Below are 26,415 nucleotides of genomic sequence, written 5' to 3'. Positions count from 1 at the left end.
TTCCTCTCCCAGACTATTAAGGTTTTTTTTTTTTAAAGGAGCATAGAGAGAGAGGATGTTACAATTCATCAGCGGTAGGGGAAATGAAAATTGTGTATCAGCCAAATTATGTCGGTTTACCATGAAAATCAATACCAAAGGGGGTTAGAAATGAATGTCATCATTCAGAGGCAATGCAGGAGAAGATCTGTCAGCAGCAAGGCGGCTGTGTGCTCTGTCCCACTATTCCCCAGGGATATTTCAGGGTTGGGTAAGGCAGAAAAAATCATTGATTCCTCTGGCACAGGAGATTGGGATGGACACAAAGGAGATGCTCAGGAGATGCTGAGCTCTGCTGGGACTCAGAACGTAGATATTTAAAAAACAAGTTTCTTTCATAGGTTAGATATGTCAGTCTCTGAATCAGAGCTGGGTGAAAACCAGGACCCTATTCCTACCAGGAGAAAACCCACCCAGCTGCTTTGGTTTCATCCATGTTTCAAAGAATTAATCTCTGACCTCTGATTCTTTCCTGCCCTATCTCTACATCCCTTAAAGACCATGAGATTTGACATCTGCAGGAAGGACAGGAACACTACTTCTGCCTTGCCCTCTCTCCCTGCTGTCAGCTCTCCACGATGGCCATGCCGAGAGCAAAGTGCTACTTAAATAATTTCCAGGGCTGATTTTGCATTCCCTGTAATTTTCATGGAGGCTGTGCCACAGCCACTGCAATGGAACGAGCTCCCTTGCTGTGGTCAGTGCCAGGCTGATCACTCACTTGCAATAAAGACCTTTTTTCCCCTGGATTTGTCAGCACCTTCCACTCCCACCAGCCAGCACTATTTGGGACATTCCTCAGATGCCTTCAGAAGGACTTCACAAGGATATGAAGAGTTCTGCAGTGGGAGTTTCCCGACTTGCTGTCTCTCCTGACCCTCTGCCTGCTCCACCAACCCTGTCAGGGATGCTGAGGACCCTCCTGCCTCTCTGGGGTGTCCATGGTGTAAAACCAGGCTGTATTCCTAAAAACCTCTGTTTTCTACCCCCAAAATTCAAAGTTGGACCTGAGTGTTGCGCTCTTACTGACAGTGTGTGAGTGCACCTGCCACTGCTCAGGAGCATCTTCTGAATTCAGCCTCCTCCATCCTGGGGCATGAAGCAACTTGAAGGAGTAAAATGGTGCATGTGTTCGTCCAGGGCTAGAAATCAGCCAGAGAAAACCTATTAGTCTTCCAATAATGAACCCAGCCACAGAGAGTCCCAGCCAAGGCTCTGCTCTGCCTGGGTGAACCTTCTATAGAGCCATGACTGGGGGCCAAGCAACAGGTCCCTTCCACATTTCCCTGTGAAGTCAAATATGGCTCAATCTCTGTTTGCTTTTAAGGCTTAGAGACTGAAGGGAAACATTTTTATTTGTTGTGAGCAGCAAAACCAATACCAACAGGTGGATGAGAAAAAGCAGGGGGCTCAGCACTGGATGATCTGGCGCTAACTCTGAATTATCTTTTAGGCTGAGGCATCTTTATTGCTGTTAAACCAAAACAGAATCCTTCTGTGCATCAGTTCATTTCTTTCACAAAGAAACATCCACATTTTATTAAGCTCCTTATAAATTTCATTTTCATTTTGGATTAAATGATATAATTTTAATGAAAGGCAGCAGCTAGAAAAATGCATTTTGTCTTGAAAGTATCACTTTCTGGTAAAGAACCATTTCCTATTTTTTAAAGCCAGGACAGTGATAATCCAAATACTTGCATAGCCTTTGGTTACCAGCCCTGAAAGCTGTAAAAATATAATTTATTTTACACATGCATGCTGTGGGTTTATTTTTCCAGCTAAGGAATGAGAATACAGAAGCTAGTTTCACTTTTGTGGTCTAATAGGTCAGTGCAGATTTACCATTTTAAGCATGTGCAGCCATAAATACAAAACAAAACAAATTGTTGCTGTTGCTGTGATCCAAACCCCAAATTAAAAACAAATACAAATTAGAAATCCCCTTTAGAAATCTCATCTGTCTAAAGCTGCTGAAATATTGTCTTGATGACAGAACTTCTCACATAACAGGACTGTGTAATAGGTCGACCATTTAGAGTATTTTTACTAAACTTTTGTTTGTCTTGAATATCCTCAGAGGCATTTTTAAATTTGACTCTGTGAGAATGTGTTTGCATGTCAATTCCAGACTGTGTTGGTTTTTTCAAGTTATCCTCCAGCCTTCATTGTCTGCAGCAAAAATATTAAACATGTCAACCTGAAATGTTAAAAAAAACCCCAAAAAACAAGGAAATTAAAATAAAACTTGCTCTTGTATGTATGTCATGGCAAAGTTTGCACAGTTGAAATTGGGATCAGGAGATGGTTCAAAAGTGGCAGAGTGGAACATTTAAATTCTTTGATGCTGGAAGCCATCGAAAAGTGCAAAGCAGCCAGCTGGGTACCAGCCCACCCAGCTCAGCCTGTCCACAAGGGTCTCACCCCAGTCCTCCATGGGCACTTGCCTGAAGAAGGAATAGTGGTGTTGAATATTTTATAAAAGGTTCACTGCTGCCTGCAGGAAAGTTTTCCTAAGGGAAGGAGCTTGACAATCTGTTCCTTAGGGAATATCTTGCTGGATTCATTGGGACTGGAAGCAATGGTGGGTGCAGGAAGAGACTGCCCAAACTGCAGCCTGGAGAAACCAGTGCTGCACAATATGCTCCTGTACTTTCCTCACAACCATCTCTGGAGATTTGGGGTTTCTGCCTTGGAACCCAAGAGTGGATTTAGAAATGTCAAGGAAGAAACAAGAGAGAGGAGGGGAAAGCACTGGGGTGTCCCTTCAGCTCCTCCCCAGCATCTCCTGCAGGGGTTTCCAAATGGAGCCAGCCACCAGACTTCCCTCATGCCAGAGGGCAGTGAGTCAAAATATTATAACTACACAAGGTTCCCTGGTCCTGGTGGGGCTGCACAAACTGCAAGGCACATTTTGTATCCAAAAGCAAAAAAAAAAAAAAAAAAAAAAAAGTGTTTACCAACAAAACCTAACACTAATGGAAAGGACAATGCCTGAAAGCACATCACCCTTTGAAGGTGTTGAGATTAAGGCTCTTCTTTCTCCCTGTATCTTCCTGGGCTGTGTCTGTGGTTTAGCCAATTTTGTGATAGCTGTAAAGTGTTGAAAATTCATTTCCAGTCCTCTTCAGGCACCCTTGCACAAGGCAGAACCTGACACATAACTGCAGGCAGTCCTCACTCCTGGAGAGCAGCTAGCAAGACTCTGAGTAGCAAAGAAGCCATTCTTCTTGGAGGTTCACAAGGAAAATTACTATAAACCAGGTTTTGCAGCTTAACTTTGCATAGGAATAACCTAAAGATTGTTGAAATGTCCAGGCAAAGATGAAGGTGTGCAGGGATAGCTTCATTCACCCTGCAGAGAGGAGCAAGTCAAAGATAACTGAAGTACAGCTTGCAAAGCTCTGTGCTGTGGTCTCCAGGAAAATGCTGATCCTGGACATGGGAGGAAGAGAGAAATGGCTCATGGATACATATGGAAAATTACTGGATCCACCACAGAAATTCAATTTGTCCCTTTAAGCCCTTAACCAAGAAGCCTTGCTGCTCTCCCCCCAAGAGCAGACGGGCACCAGCACTTGAGATGACACATCCAGAGAGGATGATGCTACACAGGTCCAGCAAATCAGCTGGGTTGGCAGGGCAACTGTGAAAGTAGAAACTAATTTGTGGTAGGGAGGAGAGTGCCTGGGCAAGCACAAGCTGAATATCTCAACCCTGGTATTGCACAGAAAAACAGAGAAGGTTTTAGATGAAAAGAGGATCAAAGATTGAGAGCCAAACAGAGAATGGGATTTATAGTACCAGGCTGGGTCAGCTAATGTAGAACTGTTCTTTGATAAAGTCAGTGATTTTATTTTATTTTTAGAGAGAACAATTGATCTAAGGTGAATTTGCAATGATGTTACATTAGAATGTGCTACCTCAGCCCGAGAGGATGGGAACAAGCAGGGCTGATGTGCAGGCTGAAGGCTTGGCAATGAGGGGCTGTGAAGAGCTCACTGTGAAAATGGAAGGAAGACATAAATGGATTTCCTCACACATTGATTGTTTCACTTATTTACTCTAATGTCCTGGCAGAAATTTAGGAGTGTGTGATGGTGGGTGACAAGAGAAAAGCTGACACAGTCAATAAATGTGACCAAAATATCACCAGGAAGCCTGAGACAACCTTGACCAAATAATAGAAATTATGAGAAAATGATAATCAGAGGTGAGTAAAAACAGTTATTCCTGTTATAAATAGGAAGGAGGCAAGAAGGGAGAACAGAGTCCCTCAGGCATTACCACATCCATGTAACCATCAGGAATGTAGCACGCCTGTGCAAAAATCCAACATGATGCTAAGAGGTATCAGGTGAGGCATTTCCACCAGAGCTGGGGGGAAAAGCTTTAGGAAGAAGCACATAGGCACAAGGAAAAAGGGGTTTTCAAGTTGCATTGTTTTGCTTAGAATTCAAGTGAGTCTGATGATGATGGAGATATAGGAAGAAAGTCAGAGGGTTGTGTACTCAGAAAGAGGAAGGATTAGAGATGGACCCTCTGCTGGAAGGCTGCTCATTCTTTATGTACATTTACACTGGTAAATGTCACATCACTCATGGAAAAACAAACATTCAGCAGCACATCACATCTCTCCAGGAATTTCAACAGGTTTCACACATATCTCTACAGCTAATTACTTGTTCCTTAAAGCAGTGTTTAGCTTGCACTTACATGTCAGGAGAGCAGCCTGACCTTTGGGTGTTGGAGCAGCAGCCAGGAGATGGGCAGAGGTCAGGGTGACACTGAAATACCCATCCCAACCCAAGCTCTGGCAAATCAGGCATGTCCAACCCAGAGGACAGGGGTTTGGCAGGAAAGAGCTCCAGGTCAGATGTGCACACCTGGATGGGATGTCCAGGTGAGGTGCCTGGGGACGCTCACTTATGCTGATGGCATTTTTGGTGATGCAGCCAGAGCTGATGTGACGTGGGTAGGAGGTGAAGCTGTGACCTCAGGCAGTGTGAGCTGCTGAGGCCAGCCTTGGGCCAGCTCTGCTGCTGCCCAGGAGCATCACCCAACACAGAAGGGTGCACAGGGCAGCCCCTGGTGTAGGGCCCAATTCTGGCCAGTTCCTGCATGGACAGAGTGCACAGCTCAGAGCCAGAGCCCAATTTCTTCCCAGTATGATGAAGGAACTTTTGCCTGGCCAAACCTGAAGCCCACACTGCCACCCAGCTTTCCCCTTGTCCCGTTTGGTGCCCAATTCACTATTTCTCATAGCAAGTTTCCTTTGGATTAAGAATCTGCTCTTTAATATAGCCACAGTTATTATCAAACTAAAACATTCCCTTTTTCAGCTTCATTCCAGGTACAGAAACTGACAATTAACCTGATTCGGTTGTGAATTAATTAATTTAATCTCCAGGTGCCCTTAATCTTGAAATTAATACCCCTAAAACATGGCTAAGTAGCATTCAACCTTCTTCCTTTAATTATGTGCATAATGAAGCTCATTTAGAGAGCAGCCAGCAGTATGGAGACCACTGCCCCTCTTTCCCACTACAATCCAAATCCCCTTTTCCAGGTTAGTGTGACAGCCAGGACTTCACCCAGCATCAGCTGACAAGGGCCTGGTAATTTTTGGTTCTGTGAAATATGAAGAATAATCAGTCTCAGTGGACCCAGCTTGTGGTGTGTTATGGTTTTTGCTGCCCTCTGACTGCAGGTAAAGAAGTTTCAGTGGCAGCAGTCTCCTCCTGCTCCTCCACCTCTCCCTGCATTAATCTTCTGCTCTGCCACACAGGACGCTGGCAACCCTCAAATGCTGCAGTTGAGCAACAAACTTGAGTTCAACTATTGTTTTTTACCTGATCTCCTGAATCTGGAGGAAAGGAGGCTCAGGAGAGACCTTATCACTCTCTACAATCACCTGAAAGGAGGTCACAGCCAGGCTGGAGTTGGTCTTCTCCCAAGGAACAAGTGGCAGGACAAGGGGAAGTGGCCTCCAGTTCTGCCAGGGGAGGTTTACGTTGGATTTTAAGAAAGAATTGCTTCACAGAGAGGGCTGTCAAACACTGGAACAGGCTGCCCATGGCAGTGGTGAAGTCCCCATCCCTGGAGGTATTTATAAGACATGTAGATGTGGCACCTGGGGACATGGCTTAGTGGCGGGCTTGGTAGTGCTGGGTTAACACCTGGACTCGGCACCTTAGGGGACTTTTCCAACCTAAGCCATTCTGTGGCTCTGTGACATTGGATTTCCCAGGAGGAGGAAGGCTGGCATGGAACATGGGCATGGCAGGAGCTGGGTCCTGCAAGGAGAGCCCTTCCCAGCACAGCAGGCTGCTTTTCCAGAGCTGCTTGTTTCCTTTATGTTCATTATGCTCCTGTCTAAAGACTGTTGGGGATGCCAAAAGAAAAAAAAATAAAAAACCCTACCCAAACCACTGGTAATTAGTTCCTGTAAATGCGTTTCAGTCTGGTTACGTCTCTGGCTCAGTCTGATGTAAGATTTTCTTCATGCCCTTTCCAAAATCACATGTTAAAACTGGTTCTCTGAGAATATTCTGGGACATTTGGTGTAAACAATTCTAATGTAAAACTGCAACAAGGTGTTCTTTGGGGGTGTTGTTTTGTATTTCCTTAGGGTGTTTCAAATCATGGCACAAGGACCATATTCCTGTAGGAACGTGAGCTTGCTCTCCCTACCCTCTGCTCCCCTGGGAAGCTGGGCAGCTCCTCCACCACTGCACACCTCCCAGCACACCAGGCACCTCTCCTGGCACTTCTGGGCTTGGCATGAAACCCCAGCATGACCAACACCTTGCCCAGCATCACTCCTCCGTGGCCAGTATGGCTTGTGCCCACCCCACGTGGGTCCATGTCCCTCCAACATCAAATCCTACTGCAGAGGCGGGGGGAGGAAGGGCAAGATTAGCACTACAAATGGGTCTCTAACCCGTACAAGGGATTAGAGATGGGCACAGGCTCTTCCTGGGATGGAGGGTTCCCTTCTGAGGTGGGACAAGGCTCCCCCATCCCAGTGGCTGTGCTGGAAGAGGCAGCACAGTTCGGGTAGAGGGTTAGGGAGGGGACTGGGAGGTCCTGGGGAAGAATTTCTCAAGGAATTGCATCATGGATTACTGGCCTTGGGATGGGCAAAGGTGTGGCTCAAGGACGTATACCAGACTTTTTTAATTTTATGAGGCTGAGAAAGGAGAAAAGCCCTTGTACCTTCATGCCCAGCATGAGTTCTTGTAACCAGGGCCAAAAATATCACAGAGCTGGCAACAGTCATTCAATGTCTGTCACACTGGCCCATCCTCCTCAAGTTCACTCACCAACATAAAGAAACCTAAAAAAAGTCCAAGGACTTTGGTGACACTTGGCATTAATGAATCTTGTCATGGGTAACTTCACACCTCCATTCAGGAAGGAACCCAAAATATCCTGTGTATAAACACCACCTTCATGGAGAAGATTGCCACCCATTGTGTTGCCCTCTCTGCACTTTTAAATAAAACCCAGGAGATGTGACCAGGACGTGCCATCATTTTTTCATTTGCTTTGACGTTTTTGATGTCTCAAAAATGCTTGCCTTCAATACCTTGACCCCATGACTTCCCTCAGGTCTGTTCCTGATCCTTGGAGTGAGCAGCCCTTCACCTGAGGCCTCCCTCCCCTCCTGCCCAGCCCCATGGATGGAGGTCTGGGCTCTGGTTTGTCTCCTCCATGGTAAAGGAGCAGCTGCAGCAGCTGGATGCTCCCAAGTCCATGGCACCTGGGGGATTCATCTGGAGCTCTGAAGGAGCTGCCAGATGTTATGGCAGGACCCTTCCCCTACCAAAAGTCCTGGAAGTCAGGGGAGGGTCCCTCCTGATGGGAGCTTCTCAGTAAGAAAAAGGTCTGTGAGTGTCAGAACCCCGGTTTGGTTTAGGGGTTCCATGTGGTGGTAAAGTCTGGGTTTTTTTTTAATTTGTGCTTTTAAAGAAAAGTTTGTAGCTTTTTGTTGTTTGGTTTTAAGGTAGTTTATTGTAAGCTATTTAAAAGATTGGGGGTTTTTTGGCTATGGTGGTTTAGTTACTAGCTTAGGCAGAGGCACACATACTTCTGATACTCTCTTTGGTTTTTTTTTCTTTGCATAGTGGTGTTGTTATTTTTTATATGATATATTATATGATATATGTTTATAGTTTTTCTTTAATACTTATTATTTATATTAAATGGTGCTTTTTTACTCTAATTTATAAGTGTTAATATTATTAAGAACATGGAGGTAAGGAAGAAGAAAGAGGAGGAATAGGACTGGCTTATATTCTTCTATTTTAAAACTTTTGACCCTTGTGTATAAAGTAAAAACTTCCCTGTATAGGTGTTAAAACCCTTTTGTATAATATTAAAAAATTTTCCCCTATACTTTGTGATTACTTCTACTATAATATTTAAACTTTCGTCATTGCTTGTTCTACCTTCAAAGTTGGTAAATTATTCTATGGCTTAAACTCAAAATCACAGCTGTTTTTAGCTGCCTGCTAGGGTCTCAAATGCCTCCAACCAGGACCTGGAACCTCCAAAAATGTCTGAGGGACATTTTGAGTTCCAACATGTGAGTGTAGATCCAGGGAACGACAAACCTTTAGTTCAACATCAGTTCCTGGAAAAATTATGGGGAAAACTATACTGAGTACTACAGAAAGGCATTTAAGGAGTGATACAGTCACCAGGCACCATCACTGTGGGTTCACATGGGGAAAGTTCTGCCCTGAGTTCATGTTTTAGTGGACACACAAAGCTGGAGAGCTGCTGGGCCACGCTGGTGACCAGGAGCTTGTGAGGGACAGAGACCTTTCCTGGCTGGGTCTTTTCCTTTGATGGGTTTGCTGGGTTTGCTTTAAGGATTTTTGGGTTCTTTTGGGGGTATTTATTGATACTATTTTGATAAGACAAGTACTTTTGTGCTCAGTAAATCACCAACTCCATTTAAGCACCGTGAGAGGAGGGGAAAGCAGGGATGCTGCCAGGTATGAGATGCTCAGAGGATGCTGCCTCTGGGGCTCAGCAATCTCTTGCAGGCTGCCTGGTGTGCCCAGCCCATCTCCTCTGAGGCCAAAGCGAGGGGCAGAAGCCAAGAAGTGTTGGAATTTGAGGGTATTGGTGATTTTGAGATTGTAGAAAGTTTTTGGTTTTTTGTTCTGTTGTTAAAGAAGAAGCTATAATTTGTTTGTGTTGTTTTTAAGGTTGTTTATTTTTGTTTATTTATAATAAGTTTTGTTGCTTTGCTGTAGGTTTGTTTTGTAGGGCAGTGTGCGGGGCTTTGTTTTTTAGTGGGATGGTATAAATATTATATATTAGAAATTATGTGTACTATATTTATAATAATGTGTTAATATTTATTATTTACGTTGAATAGTGTGTCTTTAGCTTAAATTAATAGAAAAATGTTAACATTACTAAGAATATGGAGGTAAGGAAGAAGAAGGAGGAAGAACAGGATTAGGCTTACTTTCTTTTATTTTAGAATTCCTGACCCCCCTGTACAAAGGAAAACCCCCCCTGTACAGGTGTTAAAACCCCCCTGTACAATACTAAAAAATTTTCTCCTCTAATTTGTGACTACTTTTATTATATCATCTATCTCTTTGTGACTGCTTGTTCTATCTTCAAAGTTGGTAATTCATTCTATGGTTTAAACTCAAGATTATAGCTGTTTTCAGCTGCTTGTCAGGGTTTTGACTAAGGCCTGGAACCTCTGAAAATGTCTGAGGGACATTTTGAGTTCCGACAAGAAGGCAGCACCTTTAGCAGGAGGAGGCCAAACCGTGTCAGCTGCAGCACTGCCCGGGTTAAATTCCCACCAGGAGCAGCCACAAAGCAGCGGAGCAATGAAGCCCAGAGAGATGCAGAGCCTGGCCGAGCTGCTCCCTCACTGCTGGGACTCCACAAAGCCCCGTTTGCACCGCGCTGGCTCACGGCAGCCATCTGGTGACCACAGGCATCATCTTCTGCAGGCACAGGTGAGGGATGTGACGGGGACAGAGCTGCCAAGCTGCCAGCACAGCCTCCTCCCACCCTGCCGAGCTGCCCTGACACCGCACTGCCTCCCTCAGGCAGCACAGCACAGCCCTGGAGGGGCTCTTGCACAATAACAATTAATTAGATTTCAGATACATCATTTCCAGTGTTTGCATTGTCATCAAATCAGTGTCAGAGCTAATAGAGCCAGAGAGATATAGAGGCATTCAAGCCATTGCCATCATGCCTTTGTGTTTGACTTCATGTTTCTTGCATACTCAAAATATTGAGAGTTTGATTTGTGTGTGTATGTGTGTTTTTTAAGGCTCCAGCAAGATCTGTGAGGATGCAAGTTTAAGACTGGAGCACCACAAGTTCCCTTTCCTTTCCTTTCCTTTCCTTTCCTTTCCTTTCCTTTCCTTTCCTTTCCTTTCCTTTCCTTTCCTTTCCTTTCCTTTCCTTTCCTTTCCTTTCCTTTCCTTTCCTTTCCTTTCCTTTCCTTTCCTTTCCTTTCCTTTCCTTTCCTTTCCTTTCCTTTCCTTTCCTTTCCTTTCCTTTCCTTTCCTTTCCTTTCCTTTCCTTTCCTTTCCTTTCCTTTCCTTTCCTTTCCTTTCCTTTCCTTTCCTTTCCTTTCCTTTCCTTTCCTTTCCTTTCCTTTCCTTTCCTTTCCTTTCCTTTCCTTTCCTTTCCTTTCCTTTCCTTTCCTTTCCTTTCCTTTCCTTTCCTTTCCTTTCCTTTCCTTTCCTTTCCCCCTCTCCAGATTTCAAACAAATGCACTCATCATATTTGTCCCTTGCAATTGATTGGACAAGAAGAAAAAAGCCAGGTGCTTTTAGATCTTAATGCACATCTCTGCAATAAGAAACAACGAAAGCTCTTGCTTTGAAATAGAACAGGCTAAGAGACATTTGCCAGTTTTAATCAATAATTCAGGGAATGTCTTGGCTCTGGGCTCATTCCTGCAGGAAGCTGTGCCAGGGTTTTGAGCCCCCCCGGGAGCAGAAGGGCAGGAGGGATGCGCTGAGTCACTGAAGGACATCACCCTGCGCAAGAAAACCTCGGTGCAGGATGTTGGCACAGGGTTCAAGCTGCCAAGATGTGGCACAAAAACTGTCGGGAAGGATCCTGCCCGCTCCGGGACAGCCCCTTCATCAGCAGCATTCACAGTGTGAGGACCCATTTCACCTCCCCGAGAGGGGTAATTATTTCTTGTCACTTAGACTCAATCACTGAACTCCACACAGCTGGTGGCAGAGAACCATTTAGCCTCATTTACCACCCTGATAGCCTTTTAGCTCTTCCTCATTTCACACGGTCTCTGCCATTTCGCCCATAAATTCTTCTTAAAAAAAAAAAAATCATAAAAATTTATGAGGGAAAAAAAAAAGGCATAAAATGGAGGCAGCTAAGAGAAAAGGTACTAAAATTTTCAAATGAAGATGAGGTTACGTACCCCCAGCTGTTTCAAGTGCAGTGATTGAGGGTCTGGCTGATGAGGGATGATTACATTCCTCCTGCCCCTCACCCCCATTAAAAGCAGAGTGCATCCTCCCTCTGGATAGGGCTGATTAACAGTAGCACAGGGAAGACTTGGAAACAACCACATCTTCCCTGTTTTGATGCAATCCTTGAATTTTCCTGACTCAAAATAATGAACACAAGCCCTCTGCAATAAGCCAGCACCTTTAAACAGTCTGAAAGGTTTAAAGCAGGAGGTACTGTGGGTATCACTTTGCAGAGAGACCCTTTTGTGGCAGTATTTAAGATGGAAAATATACAGAGAAATTTTCTTCTCATCAGTTAATTGGGATTTGGCTGCCAGGACTGGTTTTGCTACACAAAAGTCCAGGCTAGAAAGAGAAAAGGACATATTTACAATGCCAGGGTTCTCAAACTGTATCCAGTCCCCATGACTCAGATTTTGCATCCAGCTACTGTTTGCAGAAGTGCCATTTTCAATAATAACGTTAATAACGATAACAATAATATTTCTAAATAAGCAAATTATAAAAAGTGATGAAGAATTGACTGAGGGCTGAAAGAGCAGCCAAGCATCCCAAACCCCTGAATACCTTTTGAATCTTACCAAAACAAATGAAAGAGCTGCCTTTCACTTTTTTTCTTTGAAGCTTTTAGCTATTTCGCCACTTCTCAAGTCCTGCAGTGGGATCCATGTTGATGAAGGCTGTGGAAGACACCTGACTCACTGCACAGATAAACGAAGGAGAAAGTCTCCCAAACCCCCTCCCTCTGCTCTTACTGGCTTTGCTGCAAGTAAAGACTGTGTGCTGCTCAACAGGAACAACACAGTTACGGAAGGCACAGCCTAATTTGTTTGAGACCGTAGAAAACAGGATTGGAAAAGGCTGTGAGCCTGTTCAGTGCATCCTTGTGCTGTCTTAAAATCCTTCTTATGAAAGGAGAATCCTCTCATCAGTACTGAATGAAGATTGTTAATTAGATAACAATCAGTGGCATACAGGACTAGAATCAGAAGAAATAGAAATGCTTAACTCCCATGTTCTCCCCACAGTATTCCCAATGCCAACAGCATCCCCACGGAATAATTTTCCTGGTCAGCATCTTCAATTTTTCACCAGTTGAAGGCATACATTCCCCTGGGATCTTTTCAGAACAGCACAGATGGGTGAAAATATTTAATGTATATTCAGCAGTTACCAGAATTGACATCTGAAACCAAGGAGCAGTGGCACCGTGTGACCAGTCAATTCTCATTGAACCCAACTAAGGATGTTTTCTGTAGCTTAAGCCCTGGTCTTTGAAAGGCTGAACGTGTAGAGCAAAAGCAGAGGAAATCTTTGATAGATGAACCATTTAAAAAATCTTCCCAAATAAATATTCACGGGTGTTACTACTTAGGGCAGTGGGGAGGTGGTTGATTGGGTTGCAATTTTTGAAGTCCAGCACTAAATCTTCGTACCACACATACACATGCTAATAACTCAATTCTGGAAGTGCCTGATGCATCCAGCCTAAAAAGGCAGCAGTCTTTTTCCTCATAGATCACCCCATCTACAGACCAGATATCTGCAATTAATTCACTGCTCTTCCTCTTTTCCCAGTGACTCTTACAGCAAAAATCCTTATTTATTAATACCATAGTGCATAGCTTTGCACTTTGCAAGATTAAATTTAATCTCACCTCTATTATTCTAATTCTCTAGCTCATCCAATTCCTCTAAGATACTGTGATCCTCCTCCTCAGCTGAGTCCTCCCTCATCTGTCTCCCAGCACGCTTGGTGAGCACGCTCCAACTTGTCCTGCCCAAATCATTACAAATTAAGGTCAATCACGACCAATTTTTGAAGCACACAACTAGGCATCTCAATATTTGATTTTAAAGGTTTGTTTGCACCTCCCTTGGTCACTCCCTTTTCATCCCCTCAGTTTCTTAGCCACATTGATTTCATCCCACTCTCCCCGGCTGTCAGCCTTCCAGCTCCCAAAGCACATCCCTGCATGAATCCTGCAATCTTACAAAATCACAACTTCATCAGCAGAACATTTTAACTTCTGAAGACCAGCAGACTCCTGTGCCCAATCTTCACCTGGTTTCTTGAAAAGGGAGTTGTGCAACATTCAATCCATTCTGTTTAGGGCAGGAGTGGACTGGAGTCAGTGCTCAGTGGTGCTTCAACTTCACTAAAACACAAATTCCTACCCCAAAACTACAGACAGCTGCTAGGGGCAGGGAAAGGTGGTACAAGGAGGTGAGGGAATAGGACTCATTAAGTTTGGGTTTTGAGGGATTTTGGTGAGGTTTACTTTGGTTTGGAGCCTTGTTCAAAGGAGATGTGGAAGAGGCGATGCTGCAGTTGGGTATTTACAGTGTGCTCCTACTGTTAATACATGACAAAATCACAGGTTGAAAACTAAGTTGTAACTTTGCTCACAAAGATGGCTCCCTATTTAAATCACTCAATCAGAGGCAATTTTTTAACCCTGATGAGCCTTCTGAGGTCACTGTGTTGCTGGTTGCTGTGTGCTCCATCAGGCTACCAGCAGAACAAACAACTTGGGGTGTTGTTAGTCTGCCCCACATAACGAGGTTCTCTTGAGACCCACCCCAGTGATTATGTGACAAGCTAGCAATGCTTCCCTGGAAATGTATACACTGCATCACAGCTGCCATTCCAGTGATGCCAGGATTTTTACATTTAACTTTGTGAATAATGTTGACAGACTACTAAAAACCCCTATGAAGTGCAAGACAGCTGATTCTGACCTCTTTTCTTGATCTACAGTAGACCAGTGGAATTAGCCTCTATTTATGTTGATATAATTGTGTGCAGGAAGTAATTGATGGTTATCAAACTGAGCTTGCCAAGAGCTCCTCTTTATGGCATGAATTAAGATAAGTAATATTTGAAAGTCAAGATCTTTCATCACACACGTCAGTATGGCTAAAAAGCACCAGGAAAGCTTTAACACTCACAAGCTTTCCTCCTGGATATATGTTATCTCTTTAAAAAGAAACCCCTCTTTTTTCCAGACCCTTTGAACCAGCCACACAAGCACAAGTTCTTTACCCTCAGCCAGTTTTGTTTCCACCTGGGGCACCTTTACACAGCTGGTGAAAATCCCTGTGCTATGCTGCTGATGTAAAAGTAAGCCCAGAGATGACACCATAATAAAAATGGTAAAATAACCCAGTGTGTGAAGCCTTTTCTGACAAGTTTGAAGTTGTACATCAAGCAACAACGCAGGAAATTATAAAGATCGGGTTTTATTGACATATTTAAAGTACAATAAATATATCTACATGTTCACATTTCAAACATGGAAATACATGTAAAAAAACTTGTACAAGAGATCATCTTTGTGTTTCTATTTTTACATTCACTCAAACAGGTACGACAAAGATCTCTTATGCACGTGGAGGATTTGGTATAGTCCAGAATTACACTCAAGCAATCAGCAGTGCACACCTGGTGCAGATGATGCTGTAGAAAACATGAGGCAGACGCACTCCCAGTGCAGACAGTGTGATACAGTCGGCTGCTGAATTTATATCCTGAACTGCTAATAAACAAACTCTGCAATCCAGATTAGAGCAGTACATTTGAAATGATTCTCAAAACACCCAGATACAGATATATATGTGTGTGTGTATATATATATTTATATACACTGCTTAGGACTTTACAGGTTAGGAAGGATCACATTCAGTAATAGTAATAGGAGGTAGAATCGTGTCGACACTGTTGGTATTTCTACGTGGCAATAACAAAAAGTGCTATTACTATCACTGAATTCAAGAACAGAGCTCCTGAAAAAGTGAAAAGAATAAAACAGTTGTTAATCCTGTATAGCCTGGCTAAATGCTCAAGCATGTAAAGGAAATGTCTACATTCCCCAGCATGGGTAAAACTGCAAAGCAAAAGTGTTAAGTGGTGCTTCTCCAGGGCTCGGGATGGGCAGCGTGGCCTGAGGGGTGATACCTGTATGAAAGCAACGTCAACTTCAGGCACCAGAGTCTGCAAAGAAAAGTATGGTAGGGTGGACATCTTGGGTTCAAATACCCTCAAAAGAGCTGGAAGAACAGGAAACAGAGCAAAAGACTGAATGCAGTGCACTCAGGAAAAAAAATCAGAGAGAGGAACAGGGCAGGAACATAACAAGGACACAAATGGAAATGGAAAAATGGGGGCAAATGAGATTAAAATGAGAAAAAGCATAGCAGAGAGGCAAAGGGTACCACAGGAAAAAAGAAAGTTGACTTAATCCAGGGGTTCCTTTATAAATAAAATTAAATGCAATGGTACAGAAGGTCAGCTGTGAATAAATAAGTGTTAGCATCTGGTCTCTGCTGGATCTGTAAGTAAGAAATGTCTATTAATTAGAAGTTAAACTGCTGGAAGAAGTTTCATCATCTGAAAAAGAAAACCTGCAAACAAATGGTTTTATTATTCTCAAAACAGAGATAAAACGCTAAAGTTCCAAACTCAGCTTGACAGACACTAGGAAAAAAAATACCATGCATATTAAAATCCATTAGATACACACAAAGAAAATCCTGAACAAACACAACATCAATACAGCAGTGTTTGAAACTGTGATCGTCCATGTGACTACACACAACATTGCAATACAGCTACATTCAACTGTACACAGGCTCTTTTACAGAAGTATTTTTAATCTGCAATACTGTTTAAAGTTTAGATGGTAAAAACCACTGAACACAAGTGCTGTTACATAAAATAAAAGCACTGTAACCTGTTGAAAAAGTGTATCTATAAAGCCCATTTCCAGTTAGAAAAATCAGTGCATCCAACCAAGCAAGCAGAGAGCAACACAGGCACCTAAAAGACCCCGTGAGATTAACTTTCCCCTCAAGGTTTTCTTTAGTGCAATAAGGACCACACTTTCCACCAAAATAAGCAGAGAAGTAGAAAAGAGAGTTTGTTTGTTTGAAATTAAAAAAACTCAACCCTGCCAAAAGCAGCATTATAAAGAACAAAATGATCCTTCCCAACCATATTATACCAGAAGTTGGCATACGCAAGGATCCAATATGAATCTGGTTTTGTACACAAGCCCCTGTGCTCATGTGGACAGTAAGTTATCTCCATGTTTAAAAATCAGGTTACAAAAAAACCTTACAGAAAATCCTTAGGATTTGATACTAATTTAAGATAAAATACTTTCAAGTATTATGTTTATGAATTAATTAGAGGACAAGGCATGATTTAAGGTAACATTGAAACAAAAGCTCTATGTTACCCTAAATGACCTTTATAATACAGCTAACTTTCTGCAATCTGTTCATGATTTGTTTCCTTTACACTTAATTTCTAATCTACCATGATGCTAAAAAAAGAAACGAAAACAAAAGCACAAAAAAATGCATTAAAAAAAGGTTTATGTCTCTCTGAACAAAAAATGCCTTTTTGACAGTGAACAGGTGACAACAGATTTCTACCTTCTACCTTCAAGTACCTCGACTGACATCACAGACACAGCACTACACAAAGGACAGGAAAAGCACAATACTATGCCAGAGGACAAATCCAGGGTATCTCCCAAGCAGACCAAAAAAAAAAAAACCCAAAACAAAACAAAAAAACAGGCCAAAAAAATTCTCAAAAGAAGAAACCCCAGAGCCTCCCACCCCACTTCTCACCCCAGCTACAAGGGTGACACACCCACACACACACAGCCACGCAGTTAATGAGTGCAAAGGGCAGCAAGTGCCTGCAGCAGCTTCCAGGGAAACTGCATCATTTCCAGCTACACAATAAAAGATACTATGTTTAAAAAAAGATAAAAAATATAGCACCAAGTAAAAGGCTTTTTTTTATCCCCAGTAGCTGACGTTGAAAAAAAAAAAAAAGAAGCAAAAAAAACTTTTGAGGACCTGCAAGGTTATTCTGAAATAACCTTCACTTTTACTCTCATCTGTGTCCTTGCAGTGGAAACCTAACATTAGTTAATTAAAATGCTCAGTCTGCTTGGCATTTTAAAGGTTGGAAGGACTTCTTTACAGAAATTCAGAAACCTGAAGCAAATCTTCAGATTTAAACAGGGGGGATAAACTGGATATCCAAGGACACCATGCAGAGGGGTGCCTGAATCCACTCCTCCTTCCCAAAGTCACACTGGGGTATGTGTGGGCTGAGGACAGCATCCCTCTGGCTGTGGAAATGCTACAGACCTGTCCTTGTCCCCCTGCCTGCAGCAAGGACCCTGAGTGTCCCCAGCACCACACCAGGCTGCTGTGGCACTGATAAGGTGTGACACTGATAAGGTGTGACACTGATAACACCCACCAACGTGCCACCAACATGGCCTGCAAGTGAAACCCAAACTGTGAAACCAAAACAGGCCCAACTTCTGAGGACAGTATTACACCACAGACTTAACTTGTACCTGCAAACAGCACAATGGAACAAACCCAGAGACACCCCGTGCCTTGGTCTGACAGTGTTTCCCCTCAGAAGGTAAAGGACAGAGTTGTTTTAGGGGTTTTAATTTAAAAAAAAAAAAAAAAAAAAAAGTAGAACATGCAACTAAAATACCACAGATCATACGGGTACTTCAATATTTTAGTCAAGGCAAAATATGAATAGTTATAAAGTGAATTTTCCAGTGGTACAAGATGGAAATGAAATAATTTGGAAAAAAAAAGCTGACTTCATATAACCACCTACTGGAGTTGCCTATTTAAATAATTATAAAATTATGCTAATAAAAACTGAACAAATAATACACAGATCAGGATATATGTATTGACTTACTAGCATCTTTATAAAAATTTGAAGATATACACAAAAACACATCAACATTTATGGAACCATATCCATTTAAATTTAGATAAGACAACACAAAAAACTAACAAATAGCTAAGATGTGGTTGACTGTAAGCACTTTGAGTAGCATTTTAATTTTAAAAGGTCAATATTTACATACTACATTAAATGTCTTCTCTTTTTTTCCCATTTTGCATCGTATTGTGAATTCACTACAAAGAAAGAACAAGATAATGGTTGCAACAGATCTTCCAAGAAAGTTAACTTAAAATGCTCAGATTTAACTCTGTGCTGGAAGAGAACACATCAAGAACACATCTGTCTAGCTTTACCTCTGTTTCCTTTGGGTTTTTTTGGGAGGAGACAACAAATGGATCTATTTAGGAGCTGTCATCATCCAAACCGATCAATGCCAAGAGATTCACTTTTAAGTTAGGATTTGAGAAGTAAGAGAACACAAACATTTTAAAAAATGACTCACCTAATTGCTAGTTTTGCTACTGAGTTTTTTAAGACATTAGAGAGATATGGTGACAACACAGCGTGTGAGTATGTATGTATGTGTATAATAAAACAAATATAGACATACATACATATGGCAAGTTTACATGTAGGAAGGTACCCAGATACTGCAGTAAGCAGATGAATTAATCCCCAGCAATCCACCCATACCCTGTCTATGCACAAGCATAAATCTCCTGCAACTGCTGTTAAAGAGGATGCATCTACTCATTAAACAAGCACTGCTCACGTCACTCCTTCATTTAAATATACATGAGGCCATTTCGTGTCTTTTTTCCAAAGCCACACATTTGTCTCAAAAAAAAAAAAAAGTTTAAAAAGCCAACTGAATAAAAAATTTTAAAACTTAAGTTGGCTGAACCTCAGGCTCTTTGGGATGGATTCAAAACCCAAAGCAGGAGCGTTTCTACAAACTTCTTTGACTTTTGAATCAAACCCATATTCTTAGGCTCCAAGAAACCCTCTAACCCCAATAATGTTTGCTTCTGACAGGACAGCTGATCAACTGCAGATGTTCCTACTGCTGAACTCAGCTGCTGGCCTGTCTGGCGTTTGCATCTATCCCAGATTTCCAGGCACGCACTACTAAAACTCCACTCTGAGATGTCTCCTTGTCCTGCTCACTGCAGAGAAGCTGCTCCCTAACAGTGGGATGAGCAACTGTTTAATGCCTTGTTTTAAAGATCAGCAGTTATTTTAAGAATAAAAGTGACATAACCTGAGGAGGCAGCGCAGGGGTCCCAGAACTAATGGTGTGAGGAGTTCCACAGCCTGGGGCTGATCACTCTGCAGGTTTTTGGGGTTGGTCCCACTGGGCACTTCCCACCTGCAGCTCATGCTCTGTGCTGGGCTTGGCTCTACCCTATCAGCACTTCATGTACAGCAACTGTGGCTGTCACTAAACATTATGCATGAATTATACAGGTGGGTGTAAACCCCACCTCCATGAAAAGATTCTCACTCTGTTCCTGTGTCTTGTCACTAAGTTTTAATTGACTTAAAGAATATTTCCCAAGTACCATGTTATTCTGTATTATTTCAATGGACAGAGAGCAGGTCTATCTAGAAGACTTTTGACAGAACTTATTCCCTTATTATTTTTGGTAACTTTTAATTAATTGAAAATCTGGACTAAAAGTGGAAGAAAGCCAATTAGGTATCTGTGCCATTAAATAATAAAAAAAAGGAAAAAAAAAATACTATTAAAAAAAGGTAATATAAATTTGCTTAGCTCATGCCTCCCAGCTTGGCATGCCTATTTTGGACCCCATTTGCAGCTCTTTTATTTCATACCCACAGTGTTTTTCTGCAGTCACTCAGGTAACAAACCTACATTTCTGCAAGTCCCCTCCTTCAAAAAGTAGGTGGAGTGCTTAAGAGTATTCCTAAAATAAAACTTGAAGCAAAACATCATGGTCCAAAAACTACGGAAATGTTCATAAAAACTGGAATCCAATATAAAGATGACATTTTAATAAGTTTATTCAGAAGTAACTGAAAAAATTGTTACTCTGGCAACCCCGTCTGGATGGTTCTAACCAAAAGGAAATATTATGAATTTTACTTTGAATAAAATATAAGCTCTTTAATGTTTGCGTGGCATTTTTGGGAATTGACACGTTCATCAGGAGATTCACAATGTCCTTATAGTCCTTTATGTATCAGAAACACCACATCAAAACAAGTCCCTTCAGTTATGTGTTTCTTACAGTTCGGCATTAATGACAAAATAAATCTCAAAGAAAAAAACCTGATCAAAATAAAGCATGAGGCAACCATGAAACACTAGCCCAGAAGAACTATCAGGAATGCACCACTCTTCCTGCATAACATTTTTTGAAGTGACCCACCAAATACTTCTTTTTCCTTGCAGCTGGCAGAGTTATTTCAAACAACCTAATTACAACTCAGAGTTCACTACCCCACGATGCTACTGAAGGGTGAATATCCTTGTTTTTAAAAACCAAGGGAAAATACAGCAGTGTTATTCCTCCTACACAGGGTTTTATGGAATAAGTGGAGTTGGAAAGAGAAAATGGAAGTGTATGTTGGAATAGAAAAATGCACAGACTTATTTACAAAGACCAAAACTACAATTTTCCAGTGTCACCTCCAAAGCTTCTCAGCAAACTGCTATTCAGCAAAGCAGACTATGTTCAAATCTATGCAAGAATACCTTCTGTGCTCTCAGGTATACAATGCAACTAATTTGTTTAGAAAAATGAGTTTTCATTCAAATACCTTGCACTGAAGATAAGAGCAACCATTATCAAATATTCTTTGCTAGTCTTTGAAAGTTTTTCAAATCTTTTGCTGTAACCATTCTCTCTCAAGTCACTGCAGTCACACAGCAGGATCCTGAAGAACAGTGTCTACATGCATCAAAGCATTTTGAAAAAAAAAAAAACCTCTATAATTCCATGTGGTTACAACAGAACGTGAAGAAACTGAACAGAAATTCCACCTTTGCAGATCCTCTCGAATTCACCTCTCCTGGAGGTCACCTTGGTGCTTTCTGTAGTTCAACAGGGCAGTTACAGACTGAGCTGACAGGGTTCCCAGCCCGATGGAGTCTCCTCTCTGAGTCTGTAGCTCCACAGGACACTGAGGCCGGTGCAGGGGCTTCTCTCAGCAGACATCACTCCACAATCAGTGCCACGTTGATGTGGGACAGATCTATCATGTGCCTGTTAAAAGTTAAAAGAAAGTTAAACGTGGTGCTCAGACTGATTTGGGCATGGAGCTTCTATGAAGGTCACTGATCCACAGATCAGTGGTTGGATTAAAGAAACACTGAGCCAGAGAAGACTGATTTTATCTTCTGAAAGGAGGGAAGGAACCACAGTGGCAGCAATGCTTAATTATTTACCTGTGGAATTTCTGTTGAAATGCTAAAGCATGTGCTGGCTCCTTGAATTTTGCTATGGCTTTCCGCTGCTGAGGAAGCATCTGTAAACTCTGCAGAGACAAAAAGCCAAAACATATTTTTAATATTCACTTCAAGATCCACTTCACAACAGCCCCTTAGTTTGCATGAAACCGATGGAAATTTTGCTGTATTTCTTTATTCAGAAACATAATTCTGTTCTCTTATTTGTGTGCAATGAAAGATTAGACTGGAAACAGACATCTGAGACTGTAGTCAGGGTTCCAGCTGATGGTGCTTGAGTTGGTGCTTTAAGCAACTGTACCAGCTGGAAAACACAGACTTTCACTTGTTAAACAAAGGTGACAACAATTCAATCCACACAGATGAGCCAAACCCCACCAAGTAAGAAGCATTCAACTGGTCAAAGCTCAACTGCCCACACAAGTACCTGGAGTCATTTTTCTGATGTACATTAAGGGAAAAGGGCTTTCCACAGGTTAAGCAGGGCAGAAACAGAAAAAAAGTGGTAATTTCTCTCAACTGCTTATCTTTACACTGCTTTTATAAAACAAGTGGCCAGCTTTTGGCAGACACCACCACAAAACCCCACTGAATGGGTCCTCCACACAACACACATCTCCAGACAAGTCCATACCATGAGAGCAGCAGTTCACAAAGCTTTAGCTATGACAAACCCCCTGCATAGTACTGAGCTCTCCAAAACTACAGCACACCTCAGCCAGGACTCTGGAGAACTCATGTCCTTATTCCCTGCTTGCAGCAGGAAGTCCAGGTCAGGCTGATTCCAGAGAGCAGTCCTGTGGCCTTGGATAAGAGGTGTTATCACACTTATGAAGATGAAAAATTATACTTTGAGTTAGCCCTTCAGTTGTAACAGAGTAATTTTCCAAAAGACACTTGAGAAATTCAAGAAGATGAAGTTTTACACATTAAATAGCTACATACTCAACAATCAGTGAGAACATCCAGCAAGTATTCAGCATCACAGAATATTCAGGATGGAAATATGATCCTGAAATCCTGCTGCCTGTGAACACAGGCCAGAGATTTCAGAATAATGAGGTTAAAGCAGATCTGAAAGTTTCAATCAAAATTTCACAGTACCACAGTGATTCCAACATCTCACAGAAAGTTCTGGATGTTTAATAGCCTATGCTGCAGCAAATTAAAGGCAGAATTGCTCTGATTCAGCTTCCAGTTGTTCTTACAGCTTTGGATGCAGAATAAAGAATTATTAATATTCTACTTTTCTGAGTTTCTACATAAAGGCAATACAGTTTTATACTGATATATATATACACACACACACAGAGACAAATGCATGTATATGGACACCTTAAAACTTTTCTAGATTATGACCTCCTGATGGATAAGTATAAACATAATTCTTTGCTCCTGCATTTTGCCTGGAACTCAAGCTGCATCCCCCACACTTGGAAGATTCCAACACTCTGATGGTCACTCTTCAGGATTTTAAACTTTGCTTTCAAAAATTCTGTATCACCACCTAGACTGTTAAAAAAGCACCACAGATATTTAGAGAAAGCAACGATTCCTTGGGAAACAACATACAACCCCACTCAATACATTTTGAGGGTGACACACTTTGGTACTTCTTAGTGAAAGAATTTTTAATCCCACTAATCTGTTCCCTGTTCATTCAATCTAATGGAGCATTTTAAGCAAGATGTCATATGTCTATATGAAATTTGTTATTATCTACTTTTTTGAACACATAAGACTCTCTTGGTAAATGTGTATTTAACAAGAGCCATGGCACCAGATAAGTCATGTGTCTTTGTATCTAAGTCTGACAATTCAGCTTTGCCACTTTCTGTAACTTACCTATCTATGATTTTGAAGCAATTAATTTTGCACCTTCTAACTGACAGGAAACTTTCCTCTCTCCAGGAAAATCACAGATGTTTAGTATTTCCACTAGCCTGTGTTTTCAAAGTGAAAGCTGAATAAAAGTTAAAGGATTCAGCAAATCTGATAAGCATCAGCAGGTTAGCTTGCACTTTATAGTTTTTGGAAAGCTGCTATGATGAAAAGGTATAGCTAAGTCACTGCAACTTCTCCATTTCTGATCTGGTAGAAATAGGATTTAGCTTTAAAAAAAAAAAAAAAACATTCAGTGGATGATCTTTATTTCTTTTTAAATCAGAATGCTCTTGACACAGTTATGCACATTTTACCAAAAAGAATGCAGTCACACTGCAAAAAGCAGCAGTGAAAGACCCTGGACAAAGCTCAATTCACCTGCAGGTTTATCTGCAGGAATAAGTGACAGAGATGCTGAAGTTTGTGCTCTCCTCCCTTACTGATCTCAATTTTTTATGATTTATAGAACTAACTAGATCTTAACACATGTTTTCTTGACACCACTTTTCTTGCTAAAAAAAGAAAAAACCATGAACTAAGTAAGTCTTATCACTGAGGACTATGCTTTGAAGACTAAAATTTAAACACAGCCCTTAAATAAGATTTGGGAACAACAAACTTTAAGAGTTGACAACATAGGTATCTCTGAATTACAACTAAAAAACAAACAAACAAAAAATCTGTTCTGTTCAAAGAAGTCAACACTTTTAATAAGAGAAAAACCTGTTTGAATCACGAAAAGGATGAATATTTCAGTAAACAGTTCAACAAGAGGAGCTGTACAAGATCCTGGGGATGCATCCATCCAGCTCCACCCTCCATGTCCTGCTGCCAACTGATCCTCCCCACAATGTGAGGTCTCACTCCACTACCACAGCAGATTCTCCCAATATTATATGCTCCAGACCCCTGTTGTGATCAACTGAAGAAGTGAAGCTGCTTTTGATGACCTTTCCCACAAGAGCTGAGATCTTATTGCATTAATATTCTTGAGAGGTGCAAAAGTAAAATTTGATTTTGCAGTTTATACAAGCATGATGATGAATTATTAACAAGTTTATCAGTAATTAGCATGTAAAAAAATTGACTAAATGAAGATATTCTGGTGTAAGGCAGACTTATTAACAAAATTAGACGAAGCATCTAAATATTATTATAGATAACTTATTTATACTTTCTTACGAATTAATAAGCTTATTGACTGACTATTTTGGGTACTGTGTTCTTACACTGTATTACTGCTTTATTTTCTAAAGCAAAAAAGAACCCCAAAAAAATCAAAACACTAAATTTTAATACTCAACTGCTTTGGCAGCAAGGCATCAGTTCTTGGGTAAGTTTACTGAAAAGCATCTTTACCAGATTTAATTTCACTGGTCAGTACAACTATGGAAACAAAAAACCAACCCATCTGATCCTTTACTGAACTGCCTAAACAAAACCCATCACCCAGCCTGGGGTAAGGCAGCATCTTCTCAACTGCTGCACTTACACATGCCTGGATTTAAAACTGAGAATTAAGGACTGCAAAACAAAGGATAAACTAATGCTGCACAAACAATACTGCTCCGGTTGGAAACTGTCTGAAAAAAAATTAATTTAAATGTGTTCATTCAAATTCTCAGCCTCTGCTGTGCTCAGACTATGTCAGCAAAAATGATGCATAATCACTTTATGTTTTTTAAGGTATATGAGGTATATACACCTTCTTTGGGTATAGATAAAAAAAAAAATCCATTCTGGTTCTGTTTTACCAAGAGACAATTACTAAGCTAAGTTACTCTGAGATGTGACCAGGTCCGAAATTCCACCATCTTTGTTGAGTTTTCAAACAAATCCTCATCTATCATCACTTTCAAGTGTGAACATTATGCATCCAGCTAACACAGGTTCATTTATGTTCTGATTTTGGGACAACACCTTCTTACTCACTTAACTACTCAAACCTTGAGCTTTATGTTCTAAGAACACTGATGATAAAGCACATAACACATTTACCATAGGTGCAGGGCCTGAGCTGCTGCCATCCCATCCTGAGCAGACAGGCTGTTGGCTGGGCATAGAAATTAAAGAGTTCCACTTCAGCAGAAACCTGAAGTAAAATAATTGCACACTCATTCCACTAGATTATTTCTGTCTTTTTAAATTCAGGGTGATTTGCAGTTTAGAGCTGATCCTACATTTGGATGATGTTAACAGCTATAGTCAGAAGAAAGCATTCCTTGTGTACCCTGTGGTATTTGATTATCTCAAAATATTCAAGGCATTATCTCAAAGACTTATTCCATCAGCTTCTGCTTTTGTTGATTCCAAACAAACAAGCTAGGAAAATACATCCAAAAATTAATTAATTTTTCAAATCTTAATCATGTCACCTTGCTAGTTTAACACACTTAAACTTCATCGTTTTTGAATAATTTAGCAGCTGGGTTTTTGGTGGTTTTTTTTTTGTTGTTTTTTTTTTTTTTTTTTTTCCCCAGTGATAACATTTCATAGCCTCTCTCCCTTTTTGAAAACACATTATTATTTGAAAACACAGAGGCACAAACACCACTGCTGATGGGCTCAGCCTTGGCTGGTGGTGGATCCATCCTGGAGTTGGTTGGCATTGGCTCAATCAGACACAGGAGAACCTCCAGGCAGCTTCTCACAGCAGCCACCCCTGCAGCCCCACCAGGACAGAAACACAGCCATGCAAATCCAGTACATACTTCTCAAAAAGTAATTCAGTGTGCTGTTCTCAGACCTGAGGCAGCACCACACCCAGCTAATGACAGCTGCTCTCCTTTTCAAAGAACAAATACTCCTACAGC

At 41.4% G+C, this 26,415-nt stretch overlaps 1 protein-coding gene across 4 annotated transcripts in view; it reads right to left on the bottom strand.

Moving 5' to 3' along the window:
* Positions 1-14,767: 14,767 nt before the first annotated feature.
* The window catches only part of RBM33 (RNA binding motif protein 33), a 102,266-nt gene continuing 90,618 nt past the window's right edge, over positions 14,768-26,415 (bottom strand). For all 4 annotated transcript variants that reach the window (XM_030264265.4, XM_030264266.4, XM_030264268.4 and 1 more), the window contains 2 exons: positions 21,698-21,786; positions 14,768-21,515 (listed from right to left, as the gene is read on the bottom strand). In XM_030264265.4, the coding sequence (XP_030120125.4) occupies positions 21,467-21,515; positions 21,698-21,786 (138 nt within the window). In that variant the 3' untranslated portion in view covers positions 14,768-21,466. The remainder of the gene's footprint in view (positions 21,516-21,697; positions 21,787-26,415) is intronic.

This window comes from Taeniopygia guttata, chromosome 2, assembly GCF_048771995.1.
Source record: "Taeniopygia guttata chromosome 2, bTaeGut7.mat, whole genome shotgun sequence".
NCBI classification, from domain to species: domain Eukaryota; kingdom Metazoa; phylum Chordata; class Aves; order Passeriformes; family Estrildidae; genus Taeniopygia; species Taeniopygia guttata.
Note: the sequence above shows the minus strand (reverse complement) of the source record. Positions and strands in the feature narration are given on the sequence as shown.